This window comes from Oryza brachyantha, chromosome 6, assembly GCF_000231095.2.
Source record: "Oryza brachyantha chromosome 6, ObraRS2, whole genome shotgun sequence".
Lineage (NCBI taxonomy): Eukaryota > Viridiplantae > Streptophyta > Magnoliopsida > Poales > Poaceae > Oryza > Oryza brachyantha.
Window position 1 is genome coordinate 15,168,126 of NC_023168.2, and position 21,030 is coordinate 15,189,155.

The 21,030-nt window shown below is 39.3% G+C and overlaps 1 protein-coding gene across 1 annotated transcript; it reads right to left on the reverse strand.

Annotated features, from left to right (window-relative positions):
* Positions 1-6,794: 6,794 nt before the first annotated feature.
* Positions 6,795-11,344, reverse strand: LOC102719778 (ent-kaurene oxidase 2). The gene is made up of 8 exons (XM_040525034.1): positions 11,092-11,344; positions 9,875-10,035; positions 8,929-9,090; positions 8,635-8,775; positions 8,295-8,549; positions 8,043-8,201; positions 7,619-7,813; positions 6,795-7,203 (listed from the first exon to the last, which is right to left on the reverse strand). The coding sequence occupies exons 1-8, from the start codon at positions 11,240-11,242 to the stop codon at positions 6,883-6,885; spliced, it is 1,545 nt and encodes a 514-aa protein (XP_040380968.1). The 5' UTR covers positions 11,243-11,344; the 3' UTR covers positions 6,795-6,882.
* Positions 11,345-21,030: the final 9,686 nt, after the last annotated feature.

Below are 21,030 nucleotides of genomic sequence, written 5' to 3' on the forward strand. Positions count from 1 at the left end.
ATACATGGTCAAACGTAAATAAAAAAAGTCGATACTTTAAAAAATTGAGGGAGTAATGGACTATGACAGACAGTCAAACAACGTAACGAAACTAGCACTCTGTCTTTTTGTTTTACTTATACTTAGAATTTGTTTTACTTATACTTAGAAGTTAAAATTAAATTTTTAACCTTAAATTTAGAGTTAATTTTGAGGTTTTCATCTAAGTTTAGTTTCCAGAATCAATTTTTTATCGCTAAGAATACACATATAAAAATTTTATTCATAAAATACTTTTTATGTAAATATGTCATTTGGATTTTCTAGGAAAGAACCCAAACAATTACCCCGTAATCACTCATGCTGCTTGCAGGTTGCGTTCCATTACTGCCAAAAGGATTGTCCTGATATATATAGCATCTTTTTTCAAATGTCGTGAGTCCAATGCAACAGGATGTTCTGGAATTTGGAAACCAGAGTCTTCCTAGCAACCATCAGCTGCCTCAGCTGGTGTATTATTGTTCAAAGTTCAAACCATGTGTGCAAGTGCAACTGCTCAGGAAAAAGTTCATAATATGTGCGTTAAACACTTCAATCAGACGAAAGCAATCGTGTTGAAATATGATCTACCTACTTGTGGAATATTGTATAATGAACACGTACAGCCAAGTATACACACTGTTATTGAGTTGGAAAGGCTACCTTAAGGATGAAACCTGATCGAAACTTCCCAGATTCCAGACTAATTTTTAGGAATATAAATCGTCAGTCTGATTTTTTTTCAAAAATATCAAAAATCGAGACAGATTTGGAATTTTTTCTCGAAAATAGAAACGAACACAGTAGGGCATAATCCGTCAGAAAACAGAACCAGTCAAAAATAATATGGATTTTTTCTAAGAAATTTTCATAGGCCCATATGCCATAAATACACAGTATCATCTCAAATGTCTCAGCCTACTTTAGCAAGTAAACATGAAGTCCTCGGTTAGTCAATACGTATACACGTACACTTTACTCTGTAATGACTTATATAATGTGTATGTTACTGTGTGATATGATATGCGAACTTTATAATAATCAGTAAAACTCTATACTTTATTGAGATAAATTATTGACAAAGTGAACTATGAACTTGGAATGCAATCCTTATGATATAAAGGCCCTGTTTGTTTCCCCACTTCGTAACCCCAGATTCCCTTGTTTCCACACGCACACATCCCGGACTGTCAAACGGTGTGTTTCTTTTTGCAATTTTTTAATAAATGTTACTTTAAAATTCAAATTAATCTTTTTTTTAATTTTTATAGTTAATCCATTTTACACGGGCCGTGATTAGTTCAGAATCTATTTATAATCATCCAAGCCCAATCAGACTCCAATTCTTGTCCGATCCGGACTCTATCGGCTGAACCCGAACTATCTTCCGTTTATTCTTCCGTCTGATTTCCTCGTTCCGGTCCGATTCAGTTGTCAATCACGCATTAATCCACAATGGCTATTTGCCAAAATCTGGCGTTAACACTGGTGGACCCCACCTATTGGTGAGAGGAAACATGGGAGAGGGGGAGAGAGTGACGATGCTCGGGCGGCAGACCGGGCGGCGGTGCGGGAGTGCGGCCGAAGGGGAGCGGCGGCATTGGATCGACATGATGATGACGGTGCGCGATGAGCGCGGACGCGCTCAGGCACCGGCGGTGACAGCTTGGCGGCAGCGAGGCAAGGGCGACGGCGCCGGGAGGGAACGGCAACCGCGACGAACGGTGCGCACGTGCGGCGGCGGTGCATGGGCTAGCGATGGCGACCGAGGGAGAAACAAGGGGAAGGGAGAGGGGAGGAAATGCTCACTGACAGTGTAGAGGACAGCAGCAAGTCGGCGTGGACGAGGAACGGGTGGTGACGGTCAGCGGCGAGGGAGATCAGCGTCGGTGAGGTGGGCGACGGTATTCTGGGGTGGTGGGAAAAACGACAATGGCAGGCGGCAGACGGGTTTAAATAGGGGAGGGGTGCGTTGCCTGTTTGGAAAGGGCGGGGATTAGGGGAAAGCGGGGATTCCAGCTCGGATTGGGGGCGCAATCAGTGGCTGTGGTCGGAGCCAGCGGCACGCGGGCGAGGCTAAGTCAGAGAGGGGATAAGGGGTCTGACAGGTGGGGTCCACACATCAGTGGTGCGGGGACGGGGGAGGAGGCAAGGCGGACTTCGCAGCGGGCACGGGGAGGTGAGCTGGGCCGAGGCGGCTCGGTGGCCTAGGCAGGACGGGGAGGCGCGGGCACGCACAGGAGGTGGAGGGAGATGGGCTGGGTCTGGCGGTAGGCCGGCCCGAGGGGAGGGAGAGGGAGGGAAAATGAGAGAGAGAGGAGATTTAGGTTGCGAACCAAATCTGAAAAAAAAAGGAGGGGGAAAAGGGTAAAAGGAAAAACTTCACATTGCCAATTTTTAATGTGATTTTTAGAGCAAGATTTTATACTCTGCAATTCAAATTTGAGTCCAGTTAATCATTTCACTATTCCTGAGATATTTTAGAATGCGAACTTCAATTTAACTAAATTAATTCTTTTTTGAGGGATTGTGCCTGAATTAATTAAGCCAATTATTATTTAAAAATTTCTTTTATTGATTTAGGCTTGGGATAGAAACTTAGGGTATGACACCATTCATGTCAAGTATGATCTTTCTGAGATGTTTCTTGATGTTGAATATGATGATGAACAGAGGAGAAGAAGAACAGAGATGAGAAGAGATGATTTGTGAGAATGAAAAAAAAAAAGGAAGGAGGCAAACAGATGTGTGGGAGGGGAATCTTTTAAGGTAAGTTTGCGTGTGATGGGTATACAATAGATAAATTGGTAACAATTGAAGTCCTAGTGAGACAGTCTAGATGAGGGTTGAATAGGTGTCTTGAAAGTTTCTTCGAAACAGCAGCGGTTAGTAGGGGCCGGACCGTCCTAGTTAGAACACCGGACCATTCGGTCAGTGAAAAATGCAGACTTGACAGTCTTCTTTTTCAGTGAAGTTCCTGGGAATGTGAAGTGATCGTGTGCAGCAAATAAATGCAGAAAGATCACAGGAACAGAAAGGACACAAAAATCACAAGAATAAAGACACGAGAGATTTATCCCGAAGTTTGGATCTTTCGACCCTACTCTCCGTTGAGGCGCTGCTGCAAGCGGGATCTCTCTCGATCATTTTCCTCTCTTAACTTCCTTCCACAAGGCCAACACGGGTCACCGGATTCACATCTAAGGACTAGCAAGCCCTTGATCGACTACCAAGGTCAAGATCACTACGGCTCGCCCAGCCCTAGGTTGCAACCTGCTCTACCCTACGACCCTCTATGAAGAAGCACAAGAATCCTCTATCGATCTTACCTTTTTCCTTATGGAGGCTAGGCACCAACCGTCACAACTTGCTCCTAGGCGATCCATAAGAATCAGAGGCTCGCGGGCGACGCCTATCTATCTAGGAGATCAATGTCCAAGAGTAATAGGCCACCTTGACTCCACATGCATCCATCTTTACCCAAGAACAATCACTCACTAGCCTAAACACTCCCCATAAGACATGATTCATGAATTAATCTCTCTAAGAAGTGTTTTGGGTTAGTAGGAAAGCTTGAGAGGTGCTAGATTAGCCTTAGGAACCAATAAAATCGATCAGAAAGCCTCACCAACGGCTAGATCCAAAGGGGGACCTTATATAGGCTGGCAGACGTCACTTAGCCATTGGAAGAGAAACCTAACTGGACTGTCCGGCCATGGGTCGGATCGTCTGGCCAACACTTAGCTCACTCAGCTTGAGCAGGGACCAGACCAATGTTCGGACCGTCCTGCCACTAGACTATTCGGGCAGAAGGCTGAAGTGTCATGTCCCTGCTTCTCAAGAAAACAGCGACAAGCCTCCAACTTAAGTTAGACTCAACCCTAACTACTCTTGGATGTATGCAAAACTTCTAGTGACCCCTCTTAATAGTACGGAGTTCCTATAACTCAAAAACGAAAAATAATTCCGCCTTCGAACGCCTTCAACTCCATAGAATACTTCTCTTTGGGTCACATATGCTTCAAATTGGATCACGTATTCCTTCAAACGAATTGATCCCTTATCTTCTCTGCAATCACAACTCATTAGCGCACACATGTTTGTCTAACATTGTCATTAATCATCCAAAACTTCATTTAGGGGCTAGATGCACTTTTAACAATAACCATCGTCTTATATAAAGAGATAAAATTTAACAAGTCTTACAATGCAGGGAAAAGAGAAATAATATAATTGACGTTATAGCGTCTGATAGGCAGTCCTTGAGCGTAGCGACACGCCTAGTTCTCCAAAGGTTCTTTATCTGACTCAAAACCTGCTTTTGGGGAAAAAGAGTAATCACAAGGCTAAGTACAACTATCACACTCAATAAGTCACACATACAGATACAATATAATGCACGGGAATACAAAGGAATTGGCTCAAGATTATTTTTTACGCAAAACAACATTTTCAAAGAATTTATTTAACAAGCACAAAATATACATAACTATTAATAAATATTGAACCAAACACTGGCTAACGCTACACTACGCTGCACCAAACCTAACCATCTACCAATACTATAATAAACCACATAGCATTACCGCCTATAGGATCAAACTATTAAGCCATATACATTTAAAAGAGTGGGATTAATCGCGACGAATCTCAATCGATCGCCCATAACCACGAGAGTGGATGTTCAAATAGTTTTACTTTAATCAGAAGTGTACAATTCTACCCACAATACATATTCCCAACATATGTACCAGTATACTAGTATGCCACTACGACATCTTGACTGTCTGCATGACCCACTACTAACCATTCACACCACGCTGACGTTGCACTTCCTGCACAAGTAAACCTCCTTCGGGCATGCTAACCTTTGAGCCATGGTAGGTTCGGTAGCCGATCAACCCTTCCTAGGGCCAACCCAACTCAATCCCACCTACCCTCATCTCAGTGCCTAGGAAAGAAGGAAGTTATAATTCTAGTCGATCCATTTGTCCACACAGGCTTGTGCTAAGTACAACTTTTCTCACAAGGGTTTTCCGCTATCGATCCTTTATGGTCATGGGCATGACCATCAAAGCTAAGCACCCACAACCAACCATTGATCACATTTTAGTTGTTTTAGTAAAATCCTATATCATCAATACTTTCTTTAAGAACTCAAGGCTCGATTGTCACATGAGAATGAAATAGTGTCCCAACCCAATTAAACAAACTAAATGGACTAAGCATGGCCAAGCATTCATTTACACAACATATAAATTAACCAAAGGTGATAAGACAAAGATACTAAAGCAACATGACATAACAGGATAAGCATAGGAGACAACCATATAGCATGTAATTGCGAGATATTGCAAAAGTATTTTACAAATGTGCAGATAATTTAAAAACAAAGTATAGTATGATCAAAGATTAAAGCGCGACTTGTCTCATGGCTCTGCAGCTAGCACCTCGTAATAAATTGGGGCATCTGAATTGCCGAAATCTAAAACATATAAGAAAAAACACCCAAAATTGTGTTCTTCGCATTTCTACAGATTTAATGAAATTTGAATGGACTTAAACTGAGGTTGTATGAATTAGTTATGATTTTTCTAAACATAGTGGTCTTTTCTAATTCAACATAAAGGAATTTAACAAATTATTGTTCAATTTATTTAATACTACATCCATCCCATAATATCTTCATTTTCAGTTTTTTGATACAATGTTTTGACTCTTCGTCTTATTTGAAATTTTTTTGCGATTAATATTTTTATTGTTACTAGATGAAAAAATATAAATAGTACTTTAAGCGTACTGTTTTTTAAATTTTTTATAAAAAGACGAATGGTCAAACGTTTAGCACGAAGAAAGAAAAAATAAAGTTATTATAGGACGAAGGAGGTAGTAGCTGACATTAACATGAGGAGGACGATGCCGACTGATGGGACCTCCCTTTCAGCGGCGCACCGTGCATTGAGTCCTGACACGCGCACAACGGCCAGCGGTTGCCGGCGACGGGCAAGGGGAGGCCAGGGAGGGGCTCATTAGATACGGGCCCATAGTGACGACAACGGAGAGGCTTGTCGGATAGGAGGCTTGATTTCAACGATGAGCGGTGGCGAAAAGTCTAGAAAGAGGAGGGTGACCTCGAAGCAGTGGCGTGAAAAATGCACGTGTGTGAAACGTGGGGGAGTCGATTGCGGGGTGGTGGCACGGCACGGGATGCAAGAGTGGAGCAAGCGGGTGGCCAGGATGCACATGCGTGGCGCGAAACGAACGGCGGCGATGGCAGCGTTTGCCTTGGTCGGTGGAGAGAGACGGGCCTGATAAGTGAGCCCCACCCGTTGGTAACCAGGGCAGTAGAGAGGCCTACCAGGCCGAGAGGGAGGGAGGGGAGTGCGGAGAAGCAGCCGGCTGGTTGGGCTGCGTGTCCTAAACTAGTAGGAAGGGGAGGAGGAGGGGATTGAGCCGAGGAAAGAGATTGGTCGAAAATGGCCCAAAGCCAACGAGGAGAAAACTTTAGCCTTTTAACTATATTTAATTCCTGGAATGAATATTAGTTACTTAAAGTTATTGAATTTACTCTAAAAATTCCAGTAAAAAACTTGCTAGCGTATTTTGATACCAAGAATAAAATTGGTCGAACATCTAAAATTCTGCCCATCTAAGTGATTTCTTAAATACTATACTTAGTTAAAATATAAAACAAATAATGCATATAAATTCTTCTCGAAAAATACTATCATAGCATCGTAAACTTATGAGATCTAATAATTTTATTCCAATACACAATAACTTCTCGGAATTTTAGAAGTTTATTGTCCACACAGGAGTAACTCCGATATAGCATGCGTGTGCCGCTGCCCCTAAATATATGCTTTACATCCTTGGCCCTCGGGGATGGAGGTGGACGTAGAGCGGGTGGAGCTTGTAGGCGGTGAGCTGCACGGTGTCCACCTTGTCCTCGTCGCCCTCCCGCAGCCTCCACTGGAACCCCTGCACGAAGCGCGCGATGGCGGCGCACGCGATGTGCATCGCCTGCAGGCTCCCCGCGCACGCCCTCCTCCCGGCGCCGAACGCCATCGTCTTGTACATGTCCGCCACCTCGAACCTCCCGCCGGCGAACCTCTCCGGCGCCCACTCCTCCGGCGAGTCCCACTCCTCCTTGCTCATGTTGCACCCGTACAGGTTGATCACCATCTGCCAGACGAGAGAGAGAGACATATATAGTACCTGCCACTGGTTGGTGTATTTGGTTGATCGGTGCTGCCGGCCGGCCGGCCATGGCCCCCCCTTTTTTTTTTACCAAGAGGTACCAGTTACTTATATTTAAATTTTGTTATCTCTCAGCCCTTACTCAAGAACAGTAAAATTACTCTTTTTTCTGGTAATGCTTATAAACTAAAATTTAAACTTTTAGATTTAGAGCTGACTTTAAGTTTTTCTCATCGAAGTTTATTTTCAAACATTGGTTTTTAGATTACTAAGAATATGTATATTAAGTTTTATTTATAAATTATTTTTCATTTATAAATATGTCGTTTGTTTTTTTCACGCAAACAACGACCCCCCGTTGTCGCACTATGTGCTTAAGTTACGCTTGACGATTAGTTACCTCGGTGCCGGCGGGGACGTCGTAGCCGGCGAGCTTGGTGTCCTCGTGGACGAACCTCGGGGGTATGAGCGGGACGGGGGAGTGGCGGCGCAGCGTCTCGTGGAAGACGGCGTTGAGGTACGGCAGCCGCGGCAGGTGTTCCTCGGTGACCGTCTCGTCGCCGCACACCTCCCGGATCTCCTGGTAAAGCCGCTCCTGGCGTGCCAAGAACAAATTTAGTTGCCATGAATGTGTTTATCGTAACTCAAAAGGTTAAACTTTAGAATTTAAATTTAGAGTTAATTTTGTGGTTTTAATTTCATCGTGATTTATTTTACGATATTTACTTATGTATCACTATAGATATAAAAGTTTTACCCATAGATTAGTTTTCGTTTGCAAATAAACGGTTTCGCTCTTTCTTCCGGAAAGTATGACTTCTTGCCTGTTTCTCAGGGTTCTTGGCAAGTTCATACATGGCCCATTCGGTGGTAACCAATGTAGTATCTGCAGCCTCTATGAGAGCCTCCCACACCAGCATCACCAGTTGTTCATCTGTCAGTGTGTTCTCTGCCAGCAGGAAGTCGAGGTAGCATATTCGTGCCTGGATATCGCAGTCTCATCAAGTTAAAAATGACATAAGAATATTTTTTTGGGTACAAATTAAACAAAGCTGACAAACTATGCCTTTGCTCACCTCTCCACGCAAAATCCTTTCCTTCTGCTGCTTGATCAAGGCACGCATCACTGCACTTCGTCTAGCTTCTGTAGTGAACACCCTTGTTTCGAAGCTCCTGTTTGGAACCCAGCTGAGGTAGGGGAAGAAGTCTCTCCAGTCAACCTCAATTGCACACATCATCATGTCCGTAACAGTGGCGTTGTAGATCTCTTCCTTCGAAATGTCCCTCCCAAATTCATCGACATAGACTGAGCTCACATCCTCTCCTAAACTCTGAAGTTGAGATATTCATTATCGATCAGTGCCAGAAATAACAACGGACCATCAGACAACTCAAATTCATAGGGGTAATCCAAACCTGAATCAGGGACAATCGGAATAGCTCGTCCTTGAAAACGTCTCTGAATACGATAGGAGCATCCGGATCATCGGTCACCAGTTTATGGAAAGTGCGTAGCATTTTATTGACCATCATATCTCTTGTTTCACGAAATTGTTTCTGAAATTTATGGAGGCATTGCGTTGTTAGACCACAAATAACTGAAACTCTGAAGTGTAACTGATAGCAGACAATCAGTACTGAAAGTGTGCACTGGAGTTATTTAGAAGAATGAGCATACAAAATAAACGTTGAAGTGATTGAGATGTGTACCTGGGCAGAAGTACCCAGCATGCTTGACATCACATAACGCTTAACCATTTTGTGGAAATCACCGTAGTCGCTTGTAGCAACCATAGATTTATCACGAGTAAGCACTGTCAGTGCTTTGGATAGCTTTCGAGTAGATATGGATGAGAATTTTGCAACCATCGCCTGCAAACGAGAGTACAGTATATTAGTTTGTGTTATTTATGGTAAAATGTAAGGGCTATCATTCTTATGCAATCCCAGCAGATAATCATTGAGGTATGAGAAAAGATGTGACCATACAAGAGGTACTAAGAAATTTATAAGCAGGTTTATGCAATTTGATATATTGCATATAAATTTCAAGTCAGAGTTTTAGCCTAATATTTATCTGGGGTGTTTTTTTCAAAGGATACTCTTTTATCTCCATGCAAAAAGAGAAGTATGAATAAAATAACATCATGTCAACTAAAAAATTCATGTTGTAGGAGGGAAGAAGAATGCATTTTATATAAAAATATGGATTATGAGATATTGAGATTGTCATTTTTAAAAAATATTGCCAATATAATCATTAGAACATATAAAAAATGTAAAGTTCTGAAGAGTTATAATCATGGCTAGACCACAAAAGGCCAACCTACACACCATATTACATACATGAACGAAAATGCATGCCCGGTCCTTGATAAAGTACCTTAAGTTTTTTTTAGGTTTTATATCATCTTTGAAATGGCACATTATGGTACCACATGTTTCAGTGTAAAACTTTGGTTCCTCCCGTACTAAATACCTTACGATATCAAAATATACACTAAAAAATTGGCACTGTGAGATATAGTTTTAAGAACCATAAAATTTTCCTAAGTTCTTATGCTACAGAATGTGGTACCTCATGGTTCTTTTTCAAGGACCGTAAAATTCCTTGAGAAAATACATGTAAATTAGCAGGTAAATGAAATGAAGTTACCTCCTTTGCTACTTCAGTTGAATTGAGCACAACAACAGAAGAAGCCCCTGTTTTTATAGTGTAGATTGGCCCATAAATTTCAGACCATTTTGTAAAGGTCTGATGAGGCTTCTTTTCTTTCAATTGATGCAGATTTCCAATGATGGGTAAGCCAGGAACAGCTGTATGTCAATGAAATAAAATAAAATCAGAGGACTTGGACCTTGTACAGGACTGAAAATTTGAAATGAATTCTTTTGATAATTTGATTGCATAGATGATAACACGAGATTCATGCAAGTAACTAGCCTCGTAATGATTTAGTGATGTACTTTGCTCATATAAGCTCAGAATATGAAATAGAATTAGGTGATTTTTTAAAACTAAAATTAGGTGGTATTCTGATTCAGTGATGTCCTTTGCTCAGCGCTCATGGCTCAAGGTCCACAATTTCGGAGAAATTTTTCAGGTTTACCTGTGGGTCCCCGCCGGATGTTCTTCTGGCCAAAATTTTCAAATCTGTTTTGATTTTTGGAATACAATCAAATTCAGCAGGAATTTATTCAAATAAAAAAATTCGTTTGAAATTTCTTTAATCATGATCATAGAGAGCGAATGCGTGCCCTCTGCAGAACAACTTGTTTATCAGTAAATTTCCTCCCAACAATTCAAAGTGTGATTCAGCAACTCATGAAACAATTCGACCCGTCTTTCTTAGTTTTTCTCTTTGCTTTAGAACTCAATCTTGCCGCTCCAATGCATAAGTTTATTTGAGAAAATTACAGACAGAGCAATTATTCTTCCTGCAGATAATGCAAAAGCTCCCGTTTCCAAAAAAGACAGATCAAACCAAAAAAAAAAAAAAGGTTTGCGCTTGCCTTCGCCTCTGCCTCACTCTCATGTCTCTGCTGCCGGCTGCTGGTGACACGGCGCCGTTACCACCACGCCTCCCTCGCCGCCGGTCGCAGGCCGCTCCTCACGACGACGGCTGGGCTCGGTAGCGGTCGCCGCGACATCACCGCTCTCAATGCGGCGGGGCTCTACTTGTCTACTACGAACCCCAACCCGTTAGCCCCACCGCCCAACAGCTGGGAGTCAGCCAGCCCAGCCATGGCGGCCGGCCGGCCGGCCAGGAGCGCCGACAAATCGGTCGAAGACGAGACATACCAACCCGACCCGGCATTCGATCAAACACCAACCGACGGAGACGAGAAAGTGGGGAGGAGACGGGCGCTCACCTGGAGGCGCGTTGCGGCGGTTCCTGGGCGCGACCACACCGACCCTCTCGGCGAGCGCGGCCGCGGCGAGAAGTCCCCCCACTGCCGCCGCCACCGTCGCCGCGCCGACCCCGACCCCGCCCGCGCCTGCGGCGGCCACGAACGCCTCCATGGATCGATCAGCCCGGCACCGTGCCCTCCGTCGTCGTCGTCCTCTTCGGTTAATTATAGCTCAGTTCATGGTGGAGCTGGGGAAAGCAACACGAGCCTCAGTTGTGACTGGCCTCCGTGTGAGATTGTCCACGCCATCGTTTTTATGTTTATATTTATAAGTTAAATTTAAATTTAAAGTTGATTTTTAATTTTTACTAAAATTTATTATTCATTATTGTTTTTTAGATCACTAAAAATACGTGTATAAATGTTTTATTTATAAATTATTTTTTGTTTATAAATATGATGCTTAGCTTTTTCATTAAGAAACAAAGCGATCAGCCCTACAACCTACAGATGCTAAGATTCCTTAGAAAAAACAATATGGTCCTTAATGATTTTTTAACACCTCATTTTTGTTCCCACAAAAGGAGGTGTTTGACACGTTCTGAAATGGCATCTGGTTAAAAAGGCAGAGGGAATATTATTATTACCTGTGCCTTTATGACATGGGGAAAATAGTTGCTAACTTGCTATAAAGATATTGATATGGATGGGAATTATTCAATGTTTAATTCGCTCTTACGAGGCAGATGATCTTCGAAATAAAAGGAGATCGGTATACATGGGGAGATTAGACTGAATAAGCTTGCCTCTGAACCTTGAGTTATGTACAGGGATATCAATTTTATCTACGGATCTGGGCATTCGTGGTACCGTGTTCGATAGGTATGGTCGTGGGTTTAATATTTTTGCATGTGGCATAGAATCCAATAGCCGGTAATTGGGTTTATATTTTGTTCGGGTAATCCATGCATAGTCCAATATACATGTGAGGTGATTTTTTGTTTCTTTTTATAAAAAATCAAACGACGTATTTACGAACAAAAGATAATTTATAAATAAATTTTTTATATTTATATTCTTACTAATCTGAAAGCTCAGGATAGAAAATAAACTTCGGTGAAAAATTTTTAAAATTAACTCTAAATTTAAAGTTAAAAATTTAAATTTTGGCTTAAATAGAGTGATCTATATTAGTTGATTTGGCTCTTTATATTGACTCACATGGTACATACTACTCTACTAATACATGGAGTAAGAAACCAATAAACCATGGCTTGTGTAGACGTTATAAGTTATATATGTCCAAAACTCCAAATTGTTGTTAGTCTGCATTTTAATTATAACGTGTAGTGCATGCGTGAAACTTTTTTTTAGCAGAACATGCGTGAAACTTAATTAGGGATATATAATCTTCATTGCGTAAGGCAGTGTGGCCACATTGGTAGCTGGAGTAGTAGATGCCATAATGCGGTTTAGCAAAAGACGGCGTCTCGTCTCTTTTGTCAGGTAGGAGTTCTCCGTGACAAAAGTGCCAGTAGCTCAGATCCCGTCAGGTTTGTGCTGCGAGATTCCTCGTTTTACATGGAAGCGACATGTGATCCTCTTGCTGTTACTGTTAAAAAATGGTCATTAGATAGAATGGTTCGTAAGCTGTTAAAAAAATATACAGATTCGTACTACTGCTATGGATCAAACTTCATTTTAGATATCTATTACTACGTTTTTATATTATTGCCTAAATTCATTCATCGGTGAATATATATAATTTATATATGTGTATAGATTCATTAGCATTTATACGAATCTAGGCAATTTTAGAATAACTTATATTATAAAATGAAGGGAGTATATTTTAGGATAGAAGGAGTAATGTGTAAGATTAAAAAAACTGACCTGAATATAGGTCGCAAAAGATGGTCCTTTAGTTTATACTTGGACGGGTGAAGCCGGTTGTTACAATTTACTTTAAATATCTCTGAAACAGTTTCACAATCATCCTCAAAAAAGAAAATTAGTATTGCAATTAAATATAGGTGTATGTACCTCAGTACTAATGTGAGTGCTAGATTATTTGCATAATCCTAATTAACCATTTTTATATCCATTAATCTCTTAACGGCACCTTCTCGTTCGATGATAATATTCTAACTTTCGCAACACTGGCCTTGATATCCGTTTGAAAACCATGTTAGTTCAAGATAAAAACGTATTATACTATTATCATAGTAGTACTTTTGAAGTAGAGTAAAAAACTCACGAGCTCCTTGGAAAAATACTGCACAACCCTTAAGCATGTGTTTAGTTCATGTGTTAATTGATGGACAGGTCGAGCCCACTTTTAAGCCGTTTGGTTCGAGAATAGGTGGAGTAGCATCATCAGTAAAAAAAAAAATTCCGCTACCGTCTAATGGCCTCATGGTTTCGCTAAAATTAAACATAAGCGAAACGACTTACTAATAATAATTATAAAGTAATTCGTTGATAAAAAATTTATACATGTTCTTAGCGATCTAAAAAGAAAAGCCAAAAAAATTATACGAAAAAAATCTAGAAATCAATTTAAGTTTTAATCAAATTTTGGTTTATAAATATAAGTATAAACGAAAAGATGGGGACTTTCTCTCTTATCGATATACTACCTCTTATGGAGGTATTCTAATGGATAATGTTGTTAAATTTTTTTCACATGTTTAATATTTTATACAAACATAAAAAATAAAAGTTCTAATTAAAATAAATTTAATAACAAATCTAATCATGAACAATAATTACATGAGTTTTTTAATAAGACGTGTAATCGAACGTATAAAAAAACAATAACATTATCTATTAAATATTAAAATAGTATACTGCACCCCTCGTGCCAAAGGGATGGATAGGCCATGCCATCCGAAAAACATGAATAAACTCAATCCATATATCTCACCTCGTTCTAAAAGCAAACACATTCTAAAAGGCGAAAGCAAACATAAACTCGATTGGATCAACCCACCCCCCCCCCCCCCCCCCCCCCCAACACACAAAATCGAATTGATCCTCCGGTCCTCCCGACTTTTAATCCAGCCGACTGCCGACAATACACGAGGGTGTCCTAATCCCAAGCATCCCGTCGTGCCCTACCTTTTGAGAAAGGTGAAAGCAAGGCCTTATCTTCATGTCTAGCTAGGACCATGCTGAGCAAAAAAAATGTTAATCGATCGGCTTGTTTCAGCTTATAAAGTGGTAGTAATTTTGAATTCTGAACTAATTTTATAATTAATTTAGTGTTTTTTGTCATCGTTTTCTTTTTTTAGCCCTGGCCTCCAATTAAAATGCCAAGAATAGATAATGTAGAAGGTTAACGCTTCTTCGAGTTGTTTTTTTAGAAAAATGGTTCTTCGAATCGTATGCTGCAGCCCAAAAAATGTGGATTCCATCCTTGATGGGCCTATTGATATGGGTTTACCTTACCAGTGTGGTAAACTGGCTTACCACTGGCTATTGGCCATGGTAATACTGCGGTAACATATCCAAATTCAAACTAATTTTAAATTTTATTTGTTTTGATTATTTTATCCAAACTTTTGTGGTTTGTCATGGAAGCCGAGGTAACTGCACTTACCGCTAGGATATGGCAACCTTGGTCCTCACACTAAGGAAAACCCTCTATAACTAGACCAGGAGACCATTGAGGCATAACCGTATTAATGATGTGATCGGTATAATCTACTAATCTAGATTAAAGTAGATTAAAGTTTTAAGATTTGTATAATTGTTTTGTGTTGACTCCAGAGAATAAACTATATTTATTAAGATGAAATTAGTAGCTGTGGGCCCTAGGCCCTTCATGTGTGTTTTTTCTCTTCGCAGAGTTAGCCCAAACATCTTTGATGATGATGGAAATTGGCCTATTGGGTTTTATTTGGACTGCATAACATCTCTACTCCTATAAATATTTATAGTGACGGTGGTTGGTGCCAATGAATCTATCGCACATCCCACCGGCTCCCTAATTCTATTTTAAAATGGCTATAAACCTGTATGTCAATCATCTCCACTAACTCTATTTTCTCTGGGAAGAAAAAATTGTGCAATGAATAGACCCACATGTCAGTAATAAATCTATGCAGTAATTTGTAAGATCAAGGAGTGATCTACATGTTTTTGCGATAAACAAATTGGTGGTTTGCGAGTTAAATGTTTTTTGAAAATTGACCGGACGGTCAGACCGCAGGTATATAGGCAGTCAGACCATTGAGACACCTACGGTCAGACCGCAGGTATGTGGGCGGTCAGACTGGTAGGTCAGCCCCGACAGTCTTAGATTTCGGTGTTCTTTTCGATTTCGGATTCGTTCTTTGTGAATTTGACTTCTAGTTGGTTTCTATACGTATGGGTAATGTTGTTTTGCTAATAATGAGTCAAGTTGGAAATAGTTTGGTTTCTTATGGAATTTTGATATTTTGGTCCTTTTAAAAAACTTATTTGACAAATAGACCCCCTGAAAAAACTTATTGCACAAATGGACCTTTTTGACCGCGCCAATGTCATTGGTGTCGTCGTTGTATAGGAGACATTGGCGCCGTCCTCCTGCCACACGAATATAACATTATCATTTGGAGGACGACGCCAATGTTATTGGCGCCGTCCAATATAACGACGGCACCAATGACGTTGGCGCGGTCAAAAATGTCTATTTATGCAATAAGTTTTTTGGGGTTTATTTATAAAATAAGTTTTTCAAAAGGACCAAAATATGAAAATTGTAGGTTTGTGTGATTCATGTGCAGGTGTCTTGATGCCTCGGGAGAGTTTACTAATAATGGATCGGGAATCAACTTGGAGATAAGGTAACGTCCGGCGATCAGATATCATGCGGGATACTTAGGCTAAAGATCAATGCACGTGATTGGTGAAGATTCCATATGGCATACGATAGAGATACTGTGTGCGTATGGAATATGGAGTTGAATTCGGATAGAGTCCAGATTTGAGAAGATTTGTTGTATTAGAGATATAGATATGGTTGGTTACGGATAAGGATGGGTTTCCCACGAGATTGTGGTCCTAATTCATGCTAGATACGTGGGCTTTGCATAGCCACGTCGATGTTATAAATAGGTACCGAGGGGTATGCCCCCGGTGAGCTTTTTGGTGCCGTTTGTGAGAGAAAATTAGGGTTCCGACTCTATTTCGATATTAGATCGAAAGTTTTTGTTATGAGTGCTTTCTATGCACTTTGTAAGCACTAGTTGATCAATAAAAGTCGAGAGATTCAATCTACATCTTGAAGTGTTGTCGATCAGCGTTTTTCCAAGATCCCGACGGTCCAACCGCAGGCAGGCTGGCGGTTTGACTTGCCACATAACGTCGATTTGACCGAGGGTATGCGAGCGGTCTGACCGGCCACACAACGTCGGTCTGACCGGTGACATAACCGCAGTGCGACCGGAGACTTCATTAAGGCTTTTATGAAGGTAATCTTTTATTTTCGCGAAAAGATTTGAGTTTTTTACAACTACCATTCACCATCCCTCTAGTAGGTATTTTATTTTGCTGCAATCCTACATAATTAAGAGATGATACATGTAAAAATTAATATTAATAACATTGTAATGATACATTTTAATAAAATCTCATTGTAATGCATGTGCAATATACTAGTAAATAATAAAAGGTTGTGGATCTGATTGCTTATACCCTCCTCCATATTGGTTCTGCTAACTTTTTAGGGGTATGAAAAATATTCTTTTATTAAACTATATGTTAGTAAGCCTATATTCAAGGCTAGATATAGATGTGTTGCTTTAGTTAGACTACAATTATTCCTATTTTTGGCTCTACCTTATTTTGTATAGTTTTGAATATCTCCATCCACGGTATCCTGTCAAGCTTAATAAATTTAGATATATTTATTACATATATAAGCTGGAGTATTTTCATTGACCAACCTCTATTCATCGAAGAGGCGTCCTTGTATAAGAAGCAGGGAGATTGGAGTGTTCCATTGATCAGCCTCTATTCGTGGAAAGGATGTCGTTGAAATTTGAAAGACCCTCGTCTTTTCACTTCTGCCTTTTCTTATATGTAAAAAATTTAAATTTTTAAACTTAAATTTAGAGCTAATTTTAGTATATTTTTTCATAATTTATTTTCAGCCTTAACTTTTAGGTCGCTAAAAATACATATATAAAAGTTTTATTCACAAATTATTTTTTATTTACAAATATACCATTTGTTTATTCCTTAAAAAAACCAAAAGATCATCCCCTAGCGCCCAAATAATCCTCCTTTTGGTATTTTTTATCCGACGACGCTAATTCTTGGCGATCATTTGTCTCGTTCAAATATCTGTATAAATATATAAAGTTATAAGTCGTGTTTAAAGTTCCTTTAGTAATAAATTAAATCACAAAAATAGTTAATAATTATATAAATTTTTTGAATAAAATGAATGACAAAATATAGATCTAAAAGTCAGCAATAAAAGAGGAGAGGGATTATCTCCTACGATTAGTCTCCAAAACACTAGGAATTCCATTACCTAACAAAAAGTCAACGACACAAGTTGTCAATGGCGGTGGCATAGTGTGGCATGGTATCCTGGTATTCTCCTATGATCTAAAGGATAGGAAAGTTTAGCGATGCTTTGGTAATTTGATGTATATTCAGCGCATTTTCTTTTATTTTTCTCCTTCGACAGTTCCACACCTTTTTTTTTCTCTTACTCTTACGTACAGACGGGCAATAGGTCGACCTACGGTACACTTACCGGGTTTAAGTTTAACTAAATAAACTATTTTTTTTAAAAAAAATATTCATTTAATTCGTTGAGTTGAAGCAAAGCTGATCTTAAATTACCGTGGACCAATCCACGTCCATCTCTACTCTTAGACCCCCTTTGATTTATATGAAGAACATAAGAAGTTTGGAGGATTTTAATCCTATGAAAAAAAATTCCTATGAGAGCATTTAAAACATTTCCTTTGAAATTCCTATGGATTAGACAATCCTATAAAGATTTTGGAGAAAAATAACATGAGGTCCTATCTCATGTTTCTTCTTCCCATAACTCTAAGGCATCTTAAATTCATGTGTTTTTTCTGTGGTCCAATCAAACGATCATTCTACGTTTTTCCTATGTTTTGCAATTATCTGTTTTACACGTACATTCCTGTCAGAATCATACATTTTTTCTATTTCTCTGTTTTTTCATTCCTGTGATTCAAAGGGGCCCTTACTATGCACATGTTGTCTAATGGATATATATAAAAACTAGCTGAGTTTCCCGTGCAATCTGGCAGGTCTATGTTGCATTTTATCTGTAATTCCCATCTTCCGGAAGGCTAGCAACCTTGCATCCCAAATTATATATAATAACAAAGGCCAATAAAAAAGTATAAATGCATGTGCTCAAGCAGAGAAATTAGTACGAATGCGCACCTAGTAAAATCCCCGTATTCTTTTTTTTTTAAGTCCCAACAAATTGGATTGTTCACACGATATGGAGTGCAAACTTTCCTCACCGATGATGCTGCTTGATTTATCTCTGTCACCGGCGATTAGTAAGCTAAAATTGTGAAGAAATATCCGTTTATCATTGTATTTCAGGGAAGAGGTCACAAATTCTGAATATACTAGCAGTATATACTGCTAACATAAACGATCCCAAGTGTATAGATTAATTTGATCTTCCACTTAATTTGATTGTAATATAGAATTTAAAATGGTAGATATATCTTTATATGTATTTTATGGGGGCATTTTCATAAATCTGCCCCCTACTCCTGCTCTTCACCATAGGCAACACGTACTGCCGCCCGCCAATGACATGAAAAGTTAGGTTACATGGATTAAAGTAAAATACAAAAATACTATAATGCCACTTCTAATCTTTAAGAAAATTCCACTGATCATGTCCTTGTATGTACTACTAATATATCGTACTAGTATCCATTTGGCGCACACCATCAACTCATTTGAACTATATATTCACACTTCAATTTAGTGTTAGAACTAAATTTATTTTTTTTATTTGCAAATATATTGTTTGATTTTTCATGAAACACCCAAACAGTCACCATATGTATTAATCAAAGGAACAATGGATATTAACTTGGTACTCCCTCCGTCCCAAAATAAGTTTATTTTTTAGTTTTTAGATACAATCTTTGACTTTTCGTGTTTGAAAGAAAAATGATTAACTAGCAAAATACCCATACTCTGCTATGAAAATGTATTACAAAATGTTATAGGAAATTTTATATCAACTATGCTAATATCACTTGTTTGAACCAAATATAAAATATTCTATAATATCAGGAAATACCATTAGCTAATTTACAAAAAAAAATGTAGAAAGCAGCGGGGGTGGCAGATTCACTGCCACCACCACTAGAGATATTTAAAGTAGTATAGATATTTTATTGTTATTATATGATAAAATATAAATAATATTTTATACGTGACTATTTTTTTAAGTTTTTTTTTAATTTTTTAAATAAGATAGATGGTCAAACGTTTAACGTAAAAATTAAAAAATGAAGTTTTTTGGAACGGAGATAATAATTAATTGCAGGTAGAAAGTACGAGGATGTGGCCATGGATGATTCCTGCCTGGTTCAGATGCAGGAGGCATGCTGGGGGGATTAGACTGGCGTTGAAAGGGCGCTGAATTCTGACTTGTACGGCTTCAGATGAGCTTCAGAGGTTACTGCTGACTTTCCACAGCTTTCAGATTAGCCTGAAGCCTTGAATGGGAAAATGGAAAAATCAGAGAAGGGAATCAACGGTGAAGAGAAGAAAAAAGCTTTGGCTGATTAATCTATCATATAATCTTCTAGAAGAACGCAACTGGTCCGAGGAAATCTCTGAAAAAGGGCAGATGTCCATATGGAAATCCTTGATGGAATGAGGTAGTGCCCCCTGGTTTTTGTCTTCCCAAGTTCAAACATTTCATAGAATGTGGTTAGGAAACTTATAAGCAGGCAGGCAGAAAATTGATACCCCGTTTTTCGTTTATGTTTTATGAGCCAATATTTGAATTTTTAATACATTTTAGGATTGTTTTTCATCGTAATTTATTTTTAAATCTTGGCTTTTAATCGCTAAGAAAATGTATATAAAAGTTTTATTTACAAATATATCATTTTTTTCTCTGAAAAAGCCAAAACAATTACCCCTAAATTTCCGCATAAGCAATATAAGCAATATGATTGTGTACACAACTTATCGTCGCCACCCTGGCCCTATTCTTTTCTCGTGGTTGTGTGAGTTATCTATGATATGATAGCTATAAAACTTACCACGAAGTAAAACATTTTGCAAAATGATAGATGAAAAACTTGAATATGAAAAATTGATGTACAAATTACATCATTTACTCCATTTGTTCTAAAATAGCATCATTCTAGTTTAAAATTTAAATTGGAAAGATGGCGTTATTTTAGAATAGGTGAATTAGAAGTTTGGGAGGTGTGACTGATAATCTATCATCGATAATTAGAAAAAAGAACATGGCCCTATTACTGTCCCTTTGCCCCAGACTTCGTTTTCTCCAACTTCAACTACACCGATACCATAGGACTACAGGAGCATCTCCTTTTTTTGGCCAACATCGCCTCTCATTTTTTTAGCCCCTAAGGGTACCACCATCAACCTCCCTTCACCCCATTCTTCCACTAAACCCTAGTATTTCTCAATCGATTATGAACCCTGATCTAGCAAGCTCACCATACTCAACGAATCCGTTAATTAAAGGAGTCGTAGAAATTAATAGCAAAACACAAATCTTCGCATGCATTTTGCTAGATATTTTATTAGTTCTTAGGTTAGGGGTTTGTTCCTGGCTTTTGTTCCATGTTAGGAGATGCATCCGCCAGTTTTATAAGTATAAAGTGAGAGGGACAAGGGATGGCACAGAAGGGATGTAGTCATCAAGATAGATGACCAAGACGACACATATGGGGACGTAGTCACCGA

Excerpts from the sequence above, each read along its gene's own strand:
- LOC102719778 (XM_040525034.1), bottom strand. The coding sequence starts at position 11,242 with ATGGAGGCGTTCGTGGCCGCCGCAGGCGCGGGCGGGGTCGGGGTCGGC. Across the intron at positions 10,036-11,091 it reads CCGCCGCAACGCGCCTCCAG|CTGTTCCTGGCTTACCCATC; the intron begins GTGAGCGCCCGT and ends ATTGACATACAG. Across the intron at positions 9,091-9,874 it reads CAACTGAAGTAGCAAAGGAG|GCGATGGTTGCAAAATTCTC; the intron begins GTAACTTCATTT and ends TCTCGTTTGCAG.